An 18,173-nucleotide genomic window follows, 5' to 3' on the forward strand; every position below is an offset into this window, starting at 1 on the left:
CTGGCCTAATCCTGTAAGGAAGGCAGGAAGGAAACATTCTGGTGTTGCTTACAGAAACTGCCTCTCTGTTAACCCTTATTACATTCTTGGCAGGACTTTTTTTAATGATGATGATGAACATAGCACTATTTCTTATCCCCTCATTTTTTTAACTACTAAGCTACTGATTCAGGGGGCCAAAAAGAGACTTAGTGATAGAATAGTACCTGGGGCATGTCTTCAGATCAGAAAGGAGCACGCACATCCTCATGCCACAAACAAGCAGAGAAAGCAGATGGATTTAGAATTATTTTATGAGCTGGTGAATTGTCTCTTCTTAACTCTATCAACTCATACATACAGAGATTTTTTCCCTCTGTTGATAGAGGTGATATTCACTGTTACTTAATGGAGGAGCATTCTTTTCCTATGCCATCAGCACCCAAATCTTAATTAGATTTTGGAAGGCCAGGAGAACAGTGTTAAGAATTACTCAGTCACACCTGCTTCTGATCAAAACCAAACAAAAACAAAAACCTAACACCTTTTTTTACAGCATTTAGGTCATACTATAATAAAAAAAAACAATTAACCTATAATTATTAATAAAACTAAAAAGATATAAAACAGAATCAAACTACATACCATGTATTAAAAGTAATATTGATAAAAGCAACATTTGTACTAATCTTCAGTTGTAGATAGGACAGGTGGCATAATGATGGAACAACATTGAGCAACCTGGAAAGCCATGTTAGAGTTCAACCTAGCCAAGATGAAGAAGCAATGAAATTTCAGAATTTGAATTTGAGAGTGATAAGAAGATGGCCAGAGCACATTTTTGGAAAATCTGTAAATCATGGGGCTAGATAGTAGGTTTAGACTGGTTTGAAAATCAATATTCCAACTATGTTGCTTAAGATGTTTCCTGACATTTTCAAATTTTAATGGACAGAGGTTTTCCAAGCAGAGACTTAAAGACCATACTTTGTTAGGATCTGATTAGCCAGATTTATTTAAAGTGACCTCAAAAACAGTGGAGCTACAACAGGGGAAAAAAATAATGTTTAACCAGAAATAAAGAAAATAGAACCAGAAATCAGACCAAAATATCTGGGTAAGAAACTATCTTTAAAATAGAGAAACTTGCTATCATCGTTTAGCAGGGAGAGATCTTAGAGAACTTTTTATATCCTTCTGTGTTGTATGATTTTAATTGAACACATTTAATCAGTTTTATTCTTCCTCAGCCTCTGTCAATGTCTCTCACTCATACTGTTCAGATTAAAAAGCAAGGATTTGCAGAAAAATTACGTGTTTTTTTCCCTTCTGTCACACTAGATAAGCTTACTTGCAAAGTTTATTGTTCACAGTGGTTCACATAGTGTTTCTTTCATTTAACAAAACCCAAATCAATACATTTCACAAAGTATTCATTATTTTCTTTTTACTTCCTACAATAAATATGAGTTATTCCTCAAGCACTTAGCCTGGATCAAACCACAGCTGCCTCCTCAAAACAGCCACCAGGATTGTAACTTGTTGGCCTGGAGCCGAGGATATTGCTATGTTTTTGAATCCTTGATTGGTCACTATAGCTGCTAATATTCTATTGCCCTGGCTCCATTGCTTTGCTATGTCTTCCCGAGCAGAGATAGTTTTTATCTCACTTCCATGCGCTTTATGGGAAAGGTTTTCTCCATGCCTCATGTGGAAAATAAACAAAAAAATCTTGGGTGCCCATGAACCTTCGTAGAAAGAAACCTACAAGCTGAATTCCACAAGGGGAAGAATGAAGGACTAAGGGATGCTGATAGATGATAAAGTGGATTGATTGTGGATGAAGAGAGCCAGCTGTAGGAAGCTAATGCTTTTCTTACTGTAATGCAGGGGTGTCAAATTTGCATCGTCATGGCGTCATTACGTGACCTATCACGACTTTTCCCCTCTTTGCTAAACTGGGCATGGATGTGGCCAGAGCATGACGCATCCAGCCCGTGGGCCATGAGCTTCACAGCCCTGCGGTAATGGGCCAGCTTTATGGGATCCGGGTTTATTTAAAATTAAATGCAAAGTGATTTTTTTGGATTAAAAAAACACACATTCAACAATGCAACTCTATAAATGTTCTAATTAAAAATAAATATTAGGGTAGATGTGAAAAGCAGAACTCTTACTAAATTCTATATTCTTTGGATTCTTGATTTTTAATTGGATTAAAATGTATGTCACAACTTTTTCTGTTTCGGAGTTGATATTACTGTGTATTCAATAGAAAATCCCCTGGAAACCATTCAGTAAACCCTAACCCTAATTTTTTTTTGCATTGGGATTATAAAATTTGAAGCTCAACGCATTTGAAAAGCATCTGATTGAGCAAGGATTCCTCCTCCTCCTCCTCCTCCTCCTCCTCCTCCCCCCCCCCCCCCCACACACCTGCATGACTAGGTGGCTATACTTAACTCTTGAACTAAGAAAGTTCTATAAGCATAATTTCCTATTGTAAGGTTTAAACCCTTCATTAGTTTATCTTATTTAAGTGCTGTTAAATAGCGACGTCTGGCAAATCTTTATTGATCTTCAGAATCTTAAGAAGAGGTTTGTGCTTAGATGATACACTTCCAGGAAATTACAGGTCTGTAAGCTGAACAAACATTCTAGAAGGATATAATTGAATCATTTCCTTCTTGTTGCAAAAAAAAAAATTACATCAGTGTAATCACAAATTCCCCAGGAGTCATACTTGATTTGAAAGAAATGTTTGAGTTGTCAGTAAAGTTGATAAAACAAATATGATTAAAAAAAATAATGCAATTTTCTTTCTGCATTTTTTCTTCACCTGGTATCTGCATACTAGCTACTTAGAATAAAACTTGATCCTTTTTGAGGGCATTTTGTCTCCTTCATAACTCTTTTTCTTGTCACATTTTTATAGAGGTTTTGCAGTATTCATTTCTATTTGGAGAAACCTTTTTTAAAAAGCAAGTATGACACACATGATTCTGATTTTACTCCTGCCTGTGATGCTCTCATTGAATAGGATATGATGTATTCTCCCCGAGAGAAGGTTAAACATTTGTTTATCTCTTTTTTTTGTGGGTCTTCATTTGAACTCTTGTGTATTTTCAGGTCTCTCAAATATGATGTCAGATGGAGAATTTTTAAGAACAAGCTGTGGTTCTCCTAACTACGCTGCTCCAGAAGTAATTTCAGGAAGGTAGTTTCTCTTCTTGGATAAATGTATATATGTATTCTCAAAATCAAAGCCCTGCTCTTCAGTGTTAAAGCTGCAAGGTAGATTGAGAAACTTCCAGGTTTGGAAATTTGAAATTCCTGGCTTTGATGGCTTCTTTTGATTTTATCTTAATTGTTTCTGTGCACAAGACAATGATTGTGATCGCACATGTCACATCAAACCATGACGTAACAAAACATGCAACAAATTCACATGTACCTCATTTTTATTGTCCCCCTCCTGCATACCAGAAGGACTTCTGGAGTTTTAATTTTAGCTTGACATCGTGTTTCAAACAAGCCAGATTATAGCATTTGAATTTGGGTTCTGTAGACATTAACTATAATTCTTAAGTATGATTTTTATTGTGGACAATATGGCAATCTGTATTACAAAATGCAAATTAAAAGCTTCCAAACTCATCATTCAAGCAGTGAGGAGGAGATGAGGGGAAGGGGCCTAGAAGTCAAATGTTGCTGTGACATGTGCGCATTATGTTGAGTCACTGATACCCAGGATTTGAAGGGCTGAGGGCAACTTTTGAATGGTGGGCCAGAATCTTCTTTAGACTCTCTTTTCATTTAATTATACTACAATTTTAATAATAAAGTTGGAATACAGTTAATAAGTTTTAAAATGATTAATATATTTAATATAATTGTATATATTGTCTTTCTGTCATGGAAAACCACAGTGCGCCACTATCTTTAAAAGGGCCTTAGGAGGCAGAAGAGAGCACTTCAGTGTTGGACCATGATATGCAAACAAATTTCTAAGTTGTCTTAAGTTCAAAGATACATTCTTGCCAATATTAATTTTAAATGTTTTACATGCATATACCTGACCCTAGAAGACAAAAAACTTCTGCCTTTTGATCGAATTTGCCAAAATACCTGTGGTCTGACAGGGTCCCAAGATTGGTTTTCCTTTTTGGCTCAGAATAATTATAGCATGATGTATATTGTCAGAAACACGCTTTCCAGATTGGAAGGTTTTCTTTCTGGCGTTTTAATTTTTAGGTGCAATTTGATAAAAGATACTATTGATACTTTGAAAATGCTTTCAGGGCTCCCAGATTACGCTATACACAATGCAGTTCTGTGATGGTGTGTTATATTGCTGAATATAAATTGCATTTGAACTACACTCTTCATTCAAAGGAGCTCACGAGCATATTTTGTTTTTAACCTCACAACAGTTCCTTAGTGTATGTAGTCTATGCTTTAACTGCAGCTAATATAGTCAGGAGTGGACAAGGAGTTTTGTATGGTATCATCTCCATGTGAGGGAGATGATTTCATGGTATCTTTACCTTAAATTTCCTATGCCTCTTAAATTAGGCACTACATAATGCTAATGAGGTCTAAAGTAATCAAAGCTTGCATTTAACTACTTTTGGAAACTTGAGGGCTTGGTCCTGTTGCTTTAGACACTCTGACTAATCCTACATTAAGCATAATTAGATAGAAAGGAGGCTGCTCAGAGAAGGGGAGGGGCTGTATCCTGCCACAAGTGTGTAAACAGGAGACAGTATTGGACTACAGCCCATTAAATTTGCCCAAACCAGATCAAGGCCCTGGTCTTTCTGACTATAGAAATTAGCTCACTTTACCAGTTTTGTTCTATTTTATATTACAGACATTGCTTAAAAGACTAATAATCCAGTGTAACACAAGTTGTATTTTTTACTTGGAAAAAATATTATGATCTCCACTTTACAGGTTATACGCAGGGCCAGAAGTAGATATCTGGAGCAGTGGTGTTATTCTCTATGCTTTATTATGTGGAACTCTTCCCTTTGATGATGATCATGTGCCAACACTTTTTAAGAAGATATGTGATGGTATCTTTTATACGCCTCAGTACTTAAATTCAGCAGTTATTAGTCTCTTGAAACACATGCTACAGGTGGATCCTATGAAGAGAGCAACTGTGAAAGATATAAGGTATCTTACAGCATCTGGTTCCATCATGGAAGCAATTATCATTCTAAAACTATGCAAGTTTTATTCAATTGTTGGCTTCACACTGTCTTGGTTATTGTATCATATTAAGCCATTTTGTGATTAGGTTGAGTTGAATCAAAAGAGAGTTGGATCAAAACTTGAGCCCAATACACTCTGACGCCATGTTTATTTTTGGTTACCTGAAGATTAGCCCTGCATGTGAATAGAGAACATCTATTTCTTTATTTGAATTAAGTGCATGATGTCTTTGCATATGAATTGAACCAAATTGGTCTTCATTTAAATTGTTATATAATTTAAATTAATTATATAATTATATAAAATTTATGTAATTATATAAAATTGAGATCTGAACTAGCTGCCCAAAGTGTTATAGGGAATATGGGTAAAAATTAATTAAATAATAAATAAATTGTGTGTTATGGAATTCCCCATATTCAGGGGTAGTCATTGCTCAAATCACATGTCACACTTGTAGAACAAGGGTCTTCAAACTTGGCAAGTTTAAGACTTGTGGACTTCAACACCCAGAATTCCTGAGCTAACATGACTGGAGGAGGAATTCTGGGAGTTGAAGTCCACAAGTCTAAAAGCTGTCAAGTTTGAAGACCTTTTGCTCTAGAAGATGGGCCACATGGCCAAAATATTATGGTAAAAATATTTGAAACATATAGAAGAGAGTGTTCGTAGCTCAGGGTTGAATTGTAATGTCTTTGGTGCACTAATGCCCTTACTTACTTTGGTAATGAAACTTCTTTGTTTCATTTGTTTCAAGGCCCCCACAAATATTTGAAAATTTGGCAACCTAATTTTCACTCTGTTTGGGGGTTTCTGGAGGAGCAGTTTAAGTGAGAATAGGCACTTGAGATTTCTGTAAGACAAAGTTGTCCTGTTCCATATTTGAACTCCCCTCCCATTTCAAAAAATTGAAGATTTTTCATCCTATTTTTTTACAGTGATGACACCACACTACTAGAAGGCCTTTTTCCAGCCAACTAGCAAGTCAGGGAACTCAGTTCCAGACCCCAACCCGAAATAATTTATTTGCCCCTGAACAAACTGTTTTTCTCTCCCCTGATCAGTTCCTCTACAATTCTCATTATTCCTAATCAGTACATAGATCTTTTTGGTTTATAATCTCTGTTTTGGAGACAGCCCAACTCAGTGTAAACAAACACATTCCGAAAGGTACTTTATGTACCAATATAAAAAGCATATTGTAATGTAAACTACTCAGAGAGAGCTATAAAGCACTGTGAAGCGGTGTATAAGTCTTAAGTACTTTTGCTATTTTATATTGCATTCCCAATTTTATTTAATTTGTTGATTATACTTTAATTATACTTTAAAAGTAGTATTTGCAGGAAATCTCTTAAAAAAGGTTCTACAGTATTAATATTTGAAACTCCTTTACTGATTTTTAAAACTTAACTTTTATATTGTGTTTAATTATGATTTGAATATTTTTACAAATAACACTCATGGAATAGCCACACTGTAAAGATTAAAGAAAAACTTAAAATTTATTTGTAAGTGCAGTACTGTAACTTATTCCAACTGCCTATTTTAATTATAAAGGTGACTTATTTTTTTATCAAGAGAAAACTGAAGTTAAGATCTTCAGATTTAAAAAAAGGGAAGAGAAGATTATGCTTAAAAGATTATGTTTGAATCTGATGATTATTACTACAGTGACAGCATCTAACCAGACTTTAATTTCAAGTTCAGCAAAATCCATATGTGGGTTGAAAGTGGAAATGTTTTTTCCCGCTATTTTAGCACATATTTTTCCGTGTACTTTGCATGTTCTGTCAGTAAAACATGGCAAAATGGTGGAACCGGCTAGCTTTTAAAATGGTTCTTGCTTTGCATCTAGGGAACATGAATGGTTTAAACAAGACCTCCCCAAGTACCTCTTTCCTGAAGATCCTTCTTACAGCTCAACTATGATTGATGATGAAGCCTTAAAAGAAGTCTGTGATAAGTTTGAATGTACAGAGGAGGAAGTGTTAAGCTGCTTATATAATCGCAATCACCAGGATCCGTTAGCCGTTGCCTATCACCTCATTATAGATAATAGAAGAATAATGAATGAAGCGAAAGACTTCTACTTAGCTACAAGCCCACCAGATTCCTTTCTTGACGAACATTTTTCCCGACCCCACCCTGAAAGAGTGCCGTTTTTAGTTGCTGAAGTACCAAGGTCACGCCATACACTCGATGAGCTAAATCCCCAAAAGTCCAAACATCAGGGGGTCAGGAGAGCTAAATGGCATTTAGGAATTCGGAGTCAGAGTCGGCCAAATGATATAATGGCGGAAGTTTGCCGGGCAATCAAGCAGTTGGATTATGAATGGAAGGTGAGATTGCTTAAATTGCCTCCCTGCAAGTGATGATTTTCAAATAGAGATAATGACAACCAATGCAATAATTCTTTTGATGTTCTCTGTTAAGTTTCTACTTTGTTTTCCTAGGTTGTCAATCCATACTACTTGCGTGTTCGGAGAAAGAATCCAATAACAGGCACATATTCCAAAATGAGTCTGCAGTTATACCAGGTGGATAGCAGGACTTATCTACTGGACTTCCGTAGCATTGATGGTATGTAAAACTGGTTATTTGCAGGCAGCCTCTTAGGTAGCGTATATCAGCATTTATAAATGGGGAAAGAAAGATCAACTGTCTGCTTTCTGTGGTGCTTATGGTGGTGCTAGTCTGGATCATGCCACTGCAGATTTAAAATTAATTGCAAAAGTTAAAATCCATAAAAATAGAAAGTAGCTGGTGTTATGACTCCCCTTCAAAATTCAAACGAACAAAACAGAAAGCAGCCGTTTCACAATTAAATCAAACGGAAAGAAGTCTTACAAGATAACGGTTGGCAGAAATCTCAATCTACAGCATAAATCTTTACTCTGTCCGGCAAACCAGTCCTGGCAATAAATCTCCAGTCTCAGAGCTTCTTGCTGTAACGTCCTCACTCAATAAGTCACTTTGTTCCTGGCAAATTGTACCAGCCCAGCTGTGTCCTTTTATACTCATTGAGGCAACGTGCTAATTTACTGACTCACTCTCCTCCTTTGCTCCAGCTGATTTTGCCTTCTCAACCGTCTTCTGTTCCTTACATTTAACCACAAATTTTCCAAGTTCTCATCTCCACTAGAAGATTCTCTCAAAACTTCCCTGTCAGCCATTCCCGGCTGTTGATCAGATAAGGAATCAGAGGAGGTCAAAGGTCCTGACAATTCTAATACATCAGGTCTGTCGTCCTTTGTCACGTCCATCTCCTCATCCTGGTTACCAGTCCAATCACTGAGCCATGCCGGCTCATATTTTTCTGCCATGACCTCCTCACTTGAACTCATATCAGTCACAGGAGCTGAATCCAAGCCCGGAGCCACAACAAGCTGGGATCTCATGCTGCTTCTCCCACTCATCCAGTATCTGCAACCCAATAGCAATATGTGCTTTAGAAGTCAGCGCAGATAAGATCACCAGAAATTGCTGTAAGGCACCACATGGGAAGCTATTCCATCAATCCACTATATATTGTGAAATATAAAAATAATAAGCTTTTTTGTTGAGTCTCAAAGGCTTTTGATCATAGCTCAACAAAGCTTCAGTTTTAATTATCATATATACACTGCTCAAAAAAATAAAGGGAACACAAAAATAAAACCACCTAGATCTGAATGAATGAAATATTCTTATTAAATACTTCGTTCATTACATAGTTGAATGTGCTGACAATAAAATCACACAAAAATTATCAATGGAAATCAAATTTAGCAACCCATGGAGGTCTGGATTTGGAGTTACACACAAAATTAAAGTGGAAAAAACCACTACAGGCTGATCCAACTTTGATATAATGTCCTTAAAACAAGTCAAAATGAGGCTCAGTACTGTGTGTGGCCTCCATGTGCCTGTATGACCTCCCTACAACACCTGGGCATGCTCCTGATGAGGTGGCAGAGGGTCTGAGGGATCTCCTCCCACACCTGGACTAAAGAATCCCCCAACTCCTGGACAGTCTGTGGTGCAATGTAGCATTGGTGGATGGAGCGAGACATGATGTCCCAGATGTGCTCAGTTGGATTCAGGTTTGGGGAACGGGTGGGCCAGTCCATAGCATCAGTGCCTTCGTCTTGCAGGAACTGCTGACATACTCCATCCACATGAGTCCAGCATTGTCTTGCATTAGGAGGAACCCAGGGCCAACCGCACCAGTATATGGTCTCATAAGGGGCCTGAGGATTTCATCTCGGTACCTAATGGCAGTCAGGTTACCTCTGGCAAGCACATGGAGGACTGTGTGGCCCCCTAAAGAAATGCCACCCTACACCATTACTGACCCACTGCCAAACTGGTCATGCTGGAGGATGTTGCAGGCAGTAGAACATTCTCCACGGCGTCACCAGACTCTGTCATGTCTGTCACATGTGCTCAGTGTGAACCTGCTTTCATCTGTGAAGAGCACAGGGTGCGAGTGGTGAATTTGCCAATCTTGGTGTTCTCTGGCAAATGCCAAACGTCCTGCACGGTGTTAGGCTGTAAACACAACCCCCACCTGTGGATGTCGGGCCCTCGTACCACTTTCGTGGAGTCCGTTTCTGACCTTTTGAGCAACCACATGCACATTTGTGGCCCACTGGAGGTCATTTTGCAGGGCTCTGGCAGTGCTCCTCCTGTCTCTTCTTGCACAAAGGCGGACGTAGCGGTCCTGATGCTAGGTTGTTGCCCTCCTACGGCCTCCTCCATGTCTCCTGATGTACTGGCCTGTCTCCTGGTAGCACCTCCATGCTCTGGACACTACGCTAAGAGACACAGCAAACCTTCTCGCATTGATGTGCCATCCTGGATGAGCTGCACTACCTGAGCCACTTGTGTGGGTTGTAGACCATCTCATGCTACCACTAGAGTGAAAGCACCACCAGCATTCAGAAGTGACCCAACCATCAGCCAGAAAGCATAGGAACTGAGAAGTGGTCTGTGGTCACCACCTGCAGAACCACTCCTTTATTGGGGATGTCTTGCTAACTGCCTATGCTTTCCACCTGTTGTCTTTTCCATTTGCACAACAGTATGAAATTGATTGTCAATCAGTGTTGCTATCTAAGTGGACAGTTTGATTTCACAGAAGTGCGATTGACTTGGAGTTACATTGTGTTGTTTAAGTGTTCCCTTTATTTTTTTGAGCAGTGTATTTCTTGGTGATAGATATTCAGAATCAATGGAATGGCAAACACCTGGTTCCTAATTGATTGGCCACATGGAAAAAGTCAAGTTTTTATTGAGTTGAGCAAAACCTTTCTAATACATTTTAATAATGATTAATAATAACAGGCACAATCCCAAAAGATCTGGAGCACCACTTCAACACCATTGGCATTGACAAAATCCCTGTAAGTCAATTGCAAACGGCACCTTTACTTGGAATTGAACCAATCTTGGGATGAATACATTTAACACCATCAGACAACAACATCTGTCTATCCCAGAACCTGGACAGGGGTATCTCTAGACAGGGGTGTCAAACTCAAGGCCTCTGTGGGGTGTTTAGATATGGCCCATGGTGCCACCCTGGAAATAGCAAAGGATCAGCCTGCAGTGCCTCTGTTACCGAAAATGGGGTGCAGGGGGCAGCGTATGCCCCTACTGGCATCCCATTCTAGGCCTAGACAGTATGCAGCATGCTGGCAGCCAAAACAAGGCACGGAGGGCACATGTGCTCCCCCCGGTGCCCCATTTTGGCTGCCAGATTGTTGTAGGCCATCCTTGATTCAGAAGGTAAAAGGGAGGAAAGGTAAAATATTTTACCTATCAGGCTTGCAGGATTCTGCTACTATAGCCTGTTGTGACTGGAAGGATTGACCCTGCTGGGAGTTTTGGCTCTGATGCCTCTGAAGATGGAAGGTTTGAGCCTGCTGTGAATGTGGAGTCTGAATTATTAGAGGACACAGATGTGAGCCAGGAGGATGAGAGATTGTCGGAGAGACAATCCACTCCAGAACCTTCAACTTTGTACATGACAGCAGCTGATCCACAAAATGAGTCAGAGGTTTCTAACGAGGAGGAAACTGACAGATGTTGGCTTGACGCTAGAACTAGAAGAAGATTGAAACGACAGTCACAATCTGATGGGAGGCGTCAAGCCAGACATTGATTAGAGAGACTGACACGCCCATACTGGGGATTTAAGGAGGTGTGCTGACTCTCAATTTTTGCTTGGAGCAAAGTGAAACGTGAGTAGTGCTTTGTGGATTCAAAAGAATATGTTTGAAGCAGCGGTTGTGAATTATGAGCAATTCTGAGTTGCCAGACAGATTTCGGGAAGACTGCCAAGGACTGAAAACAGTACTGTTAACTCTTCAAAGTCTGGTTTTGTTCTTGTTTGAATATTTTGAACTCTGGAACTTTGTATGCTCACCTGTGGATGCAGGTGAGACATAACAATAGCCTATGTCAATAATTTATTATTCTAGTCTTCCTATGGAGTCAGTTTCTTGATCTGGTCTCTCTGTCTCTCTCTCATAGTAGATCAGGGGTGTCAAACTCACGCCATCATGGTGGCATCTCGTGACATATCGGGACTTTTTCCCCTTTGTTAAACCAGGCATGGGCGCAGTCAGCACCTAACGCATCCAGCCCGCAGGCAGGGAATTTGACAGCCCTGTATGTATTAAAAGAACAAAATCACAGGAATGTATGCCTCTCTATTATAAGTGTATAAAACTATGTGTACGGAGGTGCGGTCCTGTGTCATGCCCAACATGGCCGTCCGAGGTCAAACACAACCCTCGTGCAGCCCTCAATGAAATCAAGTTTGACACCCCTGCTCTAGTTGAATAAAAAGGCCAAATCCCGTTTAAACACCTGGCTTACTATGCAATCATCAACAATGATGATAAAATTTTCATTCTGGATACATAGAACCTGGCGACTTTTAACATTTTGCCTTACTAATTTCTCAAATTGCTCTACTCTTTAAATTCTTCTCTTTCCTTGCCCTAGATGAAATGATGGAAGGAAAATCAGGGACTACCACTCCCCAGAGGTCAGGCTCTGTGACTAATTATAGATCTGGTCAGAAGGACTCGGACCCTGATGTTCAAGCAAAACCATCTGATGCATCTCTTACCTCTTCAGTGACCTCTTCACTTGATTCTTCTACAACCGAAATAACCCCAAGATCAGGGAGCCACACGATAGAATTTTTTGAAATGTGTGCAAATCTTATTAAAATACTTGCACAATGATTTATAAGCTTGGCTTTTTTTTTACAGCAATAAGCATGCCGAAAAAGGAAAAAAAAATCATAGTCAAATGCTTCCAATTATAATCAAGTTACAGTTAACTTTGGCACTGAGAAGACTAGCCACATTGCAATTTGCACAGGAATCGAACTTGCATTTAGAAGCAGTCTACACCTCATACTGCATCCTTCCCAAACCAGATGTACTCCAGATGTGTTTGCCATTCTGTCTGCAGACTAGGAAGGGCACATCTGGAGGTTTCCAGGTCGGGGAAGGCTATCTTTAATGTACCGAAGCAAATTATGATTAAATAGTCTACTGGTAAATGATGTGCAGGTACAAGAACAGTATGTTTTACATTGTGTATCACTAGGGCTTCATGGAGTTTGACCTTTGTATGCTGATAATTTATTCCTTTTACAGTACATGTGCTCATTTATGAGATCAAAAGACAACTTTTGGAAACTCTTTCCTTGTATTCTGTTGTGTCAACAAAAGTGTTCCCCTGTCAAACAGCACTTCAGGCGTCTGGCACTTACCCTATATTTTCAACAGCTAGTGGTGCACTTGAGTGGAAAAGACAAAAAAAAAAATAATAATAATGGTACTCTGCTTTGACCAATTTGGACTTTGTCTTGAAAATGATAACACCAAATATAACAATGTTCGGTTTAATTCAGTGAAGAGAAAGGCAGGGTCTGAAAATTCATTGCATGGGACAAGTTTCGGAAGCACTTTGTAAAATGGTGAGGTGAGTGGTGTTCTGTTGTTCCTTGGAAGGCAATCAGAATTTACGTATGCACAACTTCCGACCATGGTTGACCTTAGGAAGGATTCATGAGATAGGGGTATTTCCACCACCACCACCACAGCACAACTGATCTGTGAGAATGATACTATGCTTGACCCAGATTGCAAACTCTGCAGGTTTTCTGACCCATGTTGGGTGCGTGGAAGCAGGTTTCTGCAGCCACAACAGGATATGGATTCTGTGCCTGAATCTAAACCCAATGGTTCCATGGCTGATAGGATAGCCTAGACTGGTGTATCCAGTTCTTGGAATCACGTCCTGTTCTGCCCTGGGATTTCAGTGGCTCCTGTTTTCATACAGCTTTCATACAAGATCTCTAGCAGACCGCTCTTCTAGTAAGGGTGATCTGGATTTTGCCTGTGTTGCATAATCACTTTTTTATACTGCTTTTATATATACCGAATTAAGATTTCTAAACGTTTTGAAAGATGAAGTAACTTTGGTTTGGTTTTGATATGTATAGAACTTAATTGGTCAAGTCAGAAATAAGTCAGCTGCCACACACTAAATTTTCTTATTGAAAAACTGCTAGTGAGAATCTCCCTTTCTCTACTGTAAAAAAAATCTTGGGTATTTTTATTGGATAACAATTACGCTAAAGAGTTAAAGGAGGCTTAATTTGAACTGATTAAAATTACAGAATGGTGTTTAAATGGAAATACTGTATCATATTTCAGCAATTCTTGTTTGGTGAAGACATAACACTTAGCCATGATTTGATTATTCTTGGCATTTAAGTTAAGATTCCAAATGTATAAATCCCATTCAAATGAGATGATAAACCAGATTCTTGTGTTTATGAATTTGTTTTGCTTTCTGTTCCTCTTGGCTTCCACAACTGCTATAACAAGATATTATACTTTTTTCCCTTATTTTTATTGTTTACAAGTATTCTGTTTGTTTATCCACTGTAAAGGATCTTTTAGTAATAGCCCTTGAGATCATCAGTTTATGTGACTTACTGTACTATATAAATTGGTCCTAGTTTTGTTATCGGTTGTGCTAACGGTATGGAAGAAATAGGAATCCTGGGATATTATTCCTTGCCAATAAGCCCACAGTTAAGATAAGGCAGCAATCAGAGTTTTCATCTTAAAAACAGAAAAGAGGCTGAAATTGATCTGTGCTTGATACAGATGCAACACTTTAGTCATGAGTAATGCAAATGCACTAAGTGAAAATTTCAGAACACAGGCAAATCCTTAAGTCTGATTTGATATGCATATGATCAAGAAAAACAAATCCATTAATACATCTTTATTAATGAGACAGGTTCATATATCATGCTATGGCATAACAGCTTCTGCCTGGCTTAGCATATTGTGTGATCCCAGCTGTTACACTGTAAAGCTATGTTAATTGTAGCTTATTTAACAGACTGATTCTGCAGACATGGATTATGATATGTATGGCCAGCTAATTGTGGCTTATTCAACAAACCATGGTTAAGCAAATAATGACAAAGCAGTGTGTGAGCCATCTTATAAGAGGCGCAGATGCCAGAGAACAGATTTCTCTTGCTTAATGTAGTGCCTTTGGAATGTTTTGCAGTATGATTTCAATTATCAACAGCCTCCAATCCATGCAAAGCAGGGTAATAAAAACTACACCAGCCATTCTCAAGGAGACACTAGCTTGACTTCATCCTGTAAAGTCTTTTACTTTGATGGGAATGTATAGCAGAGGTACCCAACTGAATTGTGCCAGCAAAGAATTTAAGAACAGCCGATAAAAGAGATGCTTGGGTTTGAATACAATAATGTGTATCTAGTGAGTTTGTACCAGCAACTCAAGATGCACGGAAGAAGCCTAGTTTGGTCTATAAATGCATGAATTCTGGAGCTGCATTGTTTTAATAGTTTAATTAAATAGACATTGGACTTCAAAATTTGTGCTATGGTCAGGAGGCCCTCAAATCTATAGCCATGGGCTTTTGCCATGGGCTGGCCTTTGTAGAGGCGAACACTATATGAATGTGGTTTCATATTTCATTACTTCCCAGAATTTAAACAGCGATTTTATTACAGAACGTGACTTGTACTCCAAAAGAGATAAAGTGTGTGGGAAGAAAAGGGCTGCAGGGTGTGTATATGTGTGTGTGTAAAAGGAGTCAGTAGCTAAATAGTGTTGCTGTGATATATAAAAAGAGATGGTTGTCTTGGGGACCAAGTAGTAATCCTTAATTTACAACAAGCAAATAAAACTACTTGTTACATCTTGCTTTGCTGCATCTTCACAATTACTGTGATTTTTTGTTATTATTATTACTATTTATGCTGTGTTAATTTGGAATTGTTAATATTGAACTTGACAAATGGCGTAAATGACCTTTTTTTCCTTCATAGTTCAAAATGTTTTTGGCAAGCTACAATCTTAAATTTGGGGGGGGGTGTCCTAAAAATAAGTGTGTGTAAACCATAAGTGTCATGTTTCTCTGTTTCAGTGAATCCAAAAGTAAGTCCAACCAGAAGTAAAATTGTGTTGACTTTGGGGTTCCATATTTTTAAATCTGTCTGCATATTTAACTGTAGCTTTGGTATGTTTCCTGCTCAAATCCAACTGAAATGAATGGAAGATATCTGTTAGCCTCATCAGCTTGATTTTATATTCAGTGTCTATGTTAAGAAATGTTATCATGTAAAACTTTTAATTTTTTAAATGTATATAAGTTTTATTGAGTGTTGGGGTGGTGTCACACTATCAGGCCTTAACATCTTTGGAATATGAGGGCCAAAGTTCATAGCAAAAGAGTACAGCTGTCTATTCTTAAATACAGAATTTTGTAATTTTTCTTTAAAAGCTATTTCAATGCTCCCTTTTTAATTTCTTGTTAACTTGGGCAGAAGAATATCTTGGATGTATTCAAGCAAAAATATATGAATCAATGTTTTGTAACGATTTTTAGAGTTAGAGTAAAATATCGATGTTGAAATTACTCCCCCTCCCCCCCCTTTTAATTCAGGCCTTGTGTGGTCCTATAGTGAAGGGTTATTTGCTGGCACTTCTTAGCATTACAGGAAGGTCGGGGCTGTTGATCATAAAATATGAGCTGCTTTGCAGAACTGACCATGATGGGAACTATGAAGAAAAAGAATCTGTTTTCAAAAATGAAAAACAACAGAAGTGTATAGCTTGACTAAGCAGCCTACTCAAATATTGTTCCTTTGGGCTCCTTCCAGTGGAAAAGCCCTTCAGATGATCTTTTTATGGCAAACACTTCATCAATGATTGCTGAAAGGGGGAGGGGCAGTGTAGTAAAGATAGGAAGTGGAAACCTTGTGCAATGTAAATTCTTAACATTGGTAAAAAGTAAAAATCCCATCCATCTTCATAGTGCAATCTTTCCAAAGGCTGACTTTCACATGTTTTGTCATTTTTAACTTTTCAATCAGTATAAACTTTGAGATAATTTTGCCAATTGATTTTTACCATTGTATTGCTTATGAAATGGATGATCACCATTTCTCAAAAACAATATGTGCCTACTTTTATTGCATATTCTCTCTCTCTCTCTCTCTCTCTCTCTCTTTGGGGGGGAGGATCAATATTGAATGAAATTGCTTGTGATAGCTGTATATGACCTGTTACTTTTAACAAACATTAAACTGTATGCAAGTAAATCTTGAAATTTCATGGTACCGTTTCTTAGCTTCCTTAATTCATCTGTCAGTTCTTCTTAATTGTTGGGGACTTTCTCAGCATTGATGGAGGTTTACTACAGTGGGAGAAATACATTTTGACATTGGATTAATAGCAACTTCTGATCCTCCAGTTATTGGTGGGAGTAGTAGTTCAGCAAAAGTTGAAGAAAAGAACCTAATCTCTGACCACCCCCTAGAGAGCCGAGGATAACAATGCTTTCAAGATGTCTTTCTGAAGAATCCCAGGCTTCCTAGAAATTCAGGAATTCATTAATTATATTATTACCACTGCTAATCATTCACCAAGGCTTAGGGGCTTTGGTGAGTAAGTTATAAATAAGTGCACATGAAATACCCTTGTAGTGTAGAATAGTGATAAACCAGGGGTGTAGGTATCATTGTCAGTCCTTGTGGTCCAGGCTCTAGCCTGATATTCTGTTACTCCCCTCAGCCCTAATAGTTTATGGCAGGGGTCTTCAAACTTGACAGCTTTAAGACTTGTGGACTTCAACTCCCAGAATTCCTCTTCCAGTCATGTTAGCTTGGGAATTCTGGGAGCTGAAGTCCACAAGTCTTAAACTTGCCAAGTTTGAAGACCCTTGGTTTATGGGTATAGTAATGTGAGAAGTGGAAGGGACAGACCAGATTCCCTATTCCCGATCAAGCCCAGTATAATTTCCTCTGATTGGCACCTATTGAATACAGCCTGATATTGTTAGGTTAGCAAAATTAATAAACCATAAGTACAATCTTAGTTCCTTTTTATGTGGAATATGCATTCTACTGTATCCTCCCCCCAAATGGGTGTCAGACTACAAAACTATGTTGCCACTACAGTCCTGATCTGGTGAGAAATGAGGGAAAACAACTCAATAGTTTCATCATTCAGGTTTTTTTTTTTTTAAAAAAAAATCTGTATTGGCTGATCCAGGGTAGGATTGAATTAATAATTAATAATTGTATGGGAGATCATCCCCACATCCTACAGCTATGGTTTTAACTGTTGGTATAAAAAAAAGCATAATAGAGGAAGACAAAGACAAACCACCTCCTTATTGCTGTCAAGAAAATTACCCAAATTTGTCTGAAATTACCTGGAATCAAGCTTGCTTTAAAACCGTGTCTAACCTTGGTAACTTTAGGAGCTGTAGACTTTAACTCCCATAATTCCCTAGCCAGCCATACTAAAGCCCACAAGTCTTAAAAGTTGCCATGGTTGGTCATTGCTTTAAAAAGAGAGTTCAAAGTACTATTCTTTAGATCACAGGGCCCCCCAAACTTGGC

The 18,173-nt window shown here is 38.4% G+C and overlaps 1 protein-coding gene across 5 annotated transcripts in view; it reads left to right on the forward strand.

Annotated features, from left to right (window-relative positions):
• Positions 1-16,868, forward strand: part of PRKAA1 (protein kinase AMP-activated catalytic subunit alpha 1) — a 38,236-nt gene extending 21,368 nt beyond the window's left edge. For 3 of the 5 annotated variants that reach the window (XM_026716027.2, XM_087927346.1, XM_087927348.1), the window contains 5 exons: positions 3,109-3,196; positions 4,936-5,160; positions 7,058-7,541; positions 7,656-7,782; positions 12,196-16,868. In XM_026716027.2, the coding sequence (XP_026571812.1) occupies positions 3,109-3,196; positions 4,936-5,160; positions 7,058-7,541; positions 7,656-7,782; positions 12,196-12,440 (1,169 nt within the window). In that variant the 3' untranslated portion in view covers positions 12,441-16,868. Of the gene's footprint in view, positions 1-3,108; positions 3,274-4,935; positions 5,161-7,057; positions 7,542-7,655; positions 7,783-12,195 lie in introns of all 5 variants that reach the window. The other 2 variants (XM_087927350.1, XM_087927349.1) reach the window with 1 other exon arrangement.
• Positions 16,869-18,173: the final 1,305 nt, after the last annotated feature.

Source organism: Pseudonaja textilis, chromosome 2, assembly GCF_049901715.1.
Source record: "Pseudonaja textilis isolate UNSWEBS1 chromosome 2, rPseTex1.2, whole genome shotgun sequence".
Lineage (NCBI taxonomy): Eukaryota > Metazoa > Chordata > Lepidosauria > Squamata > Elapidae > Pseudonaja > Pseudonaja textilis.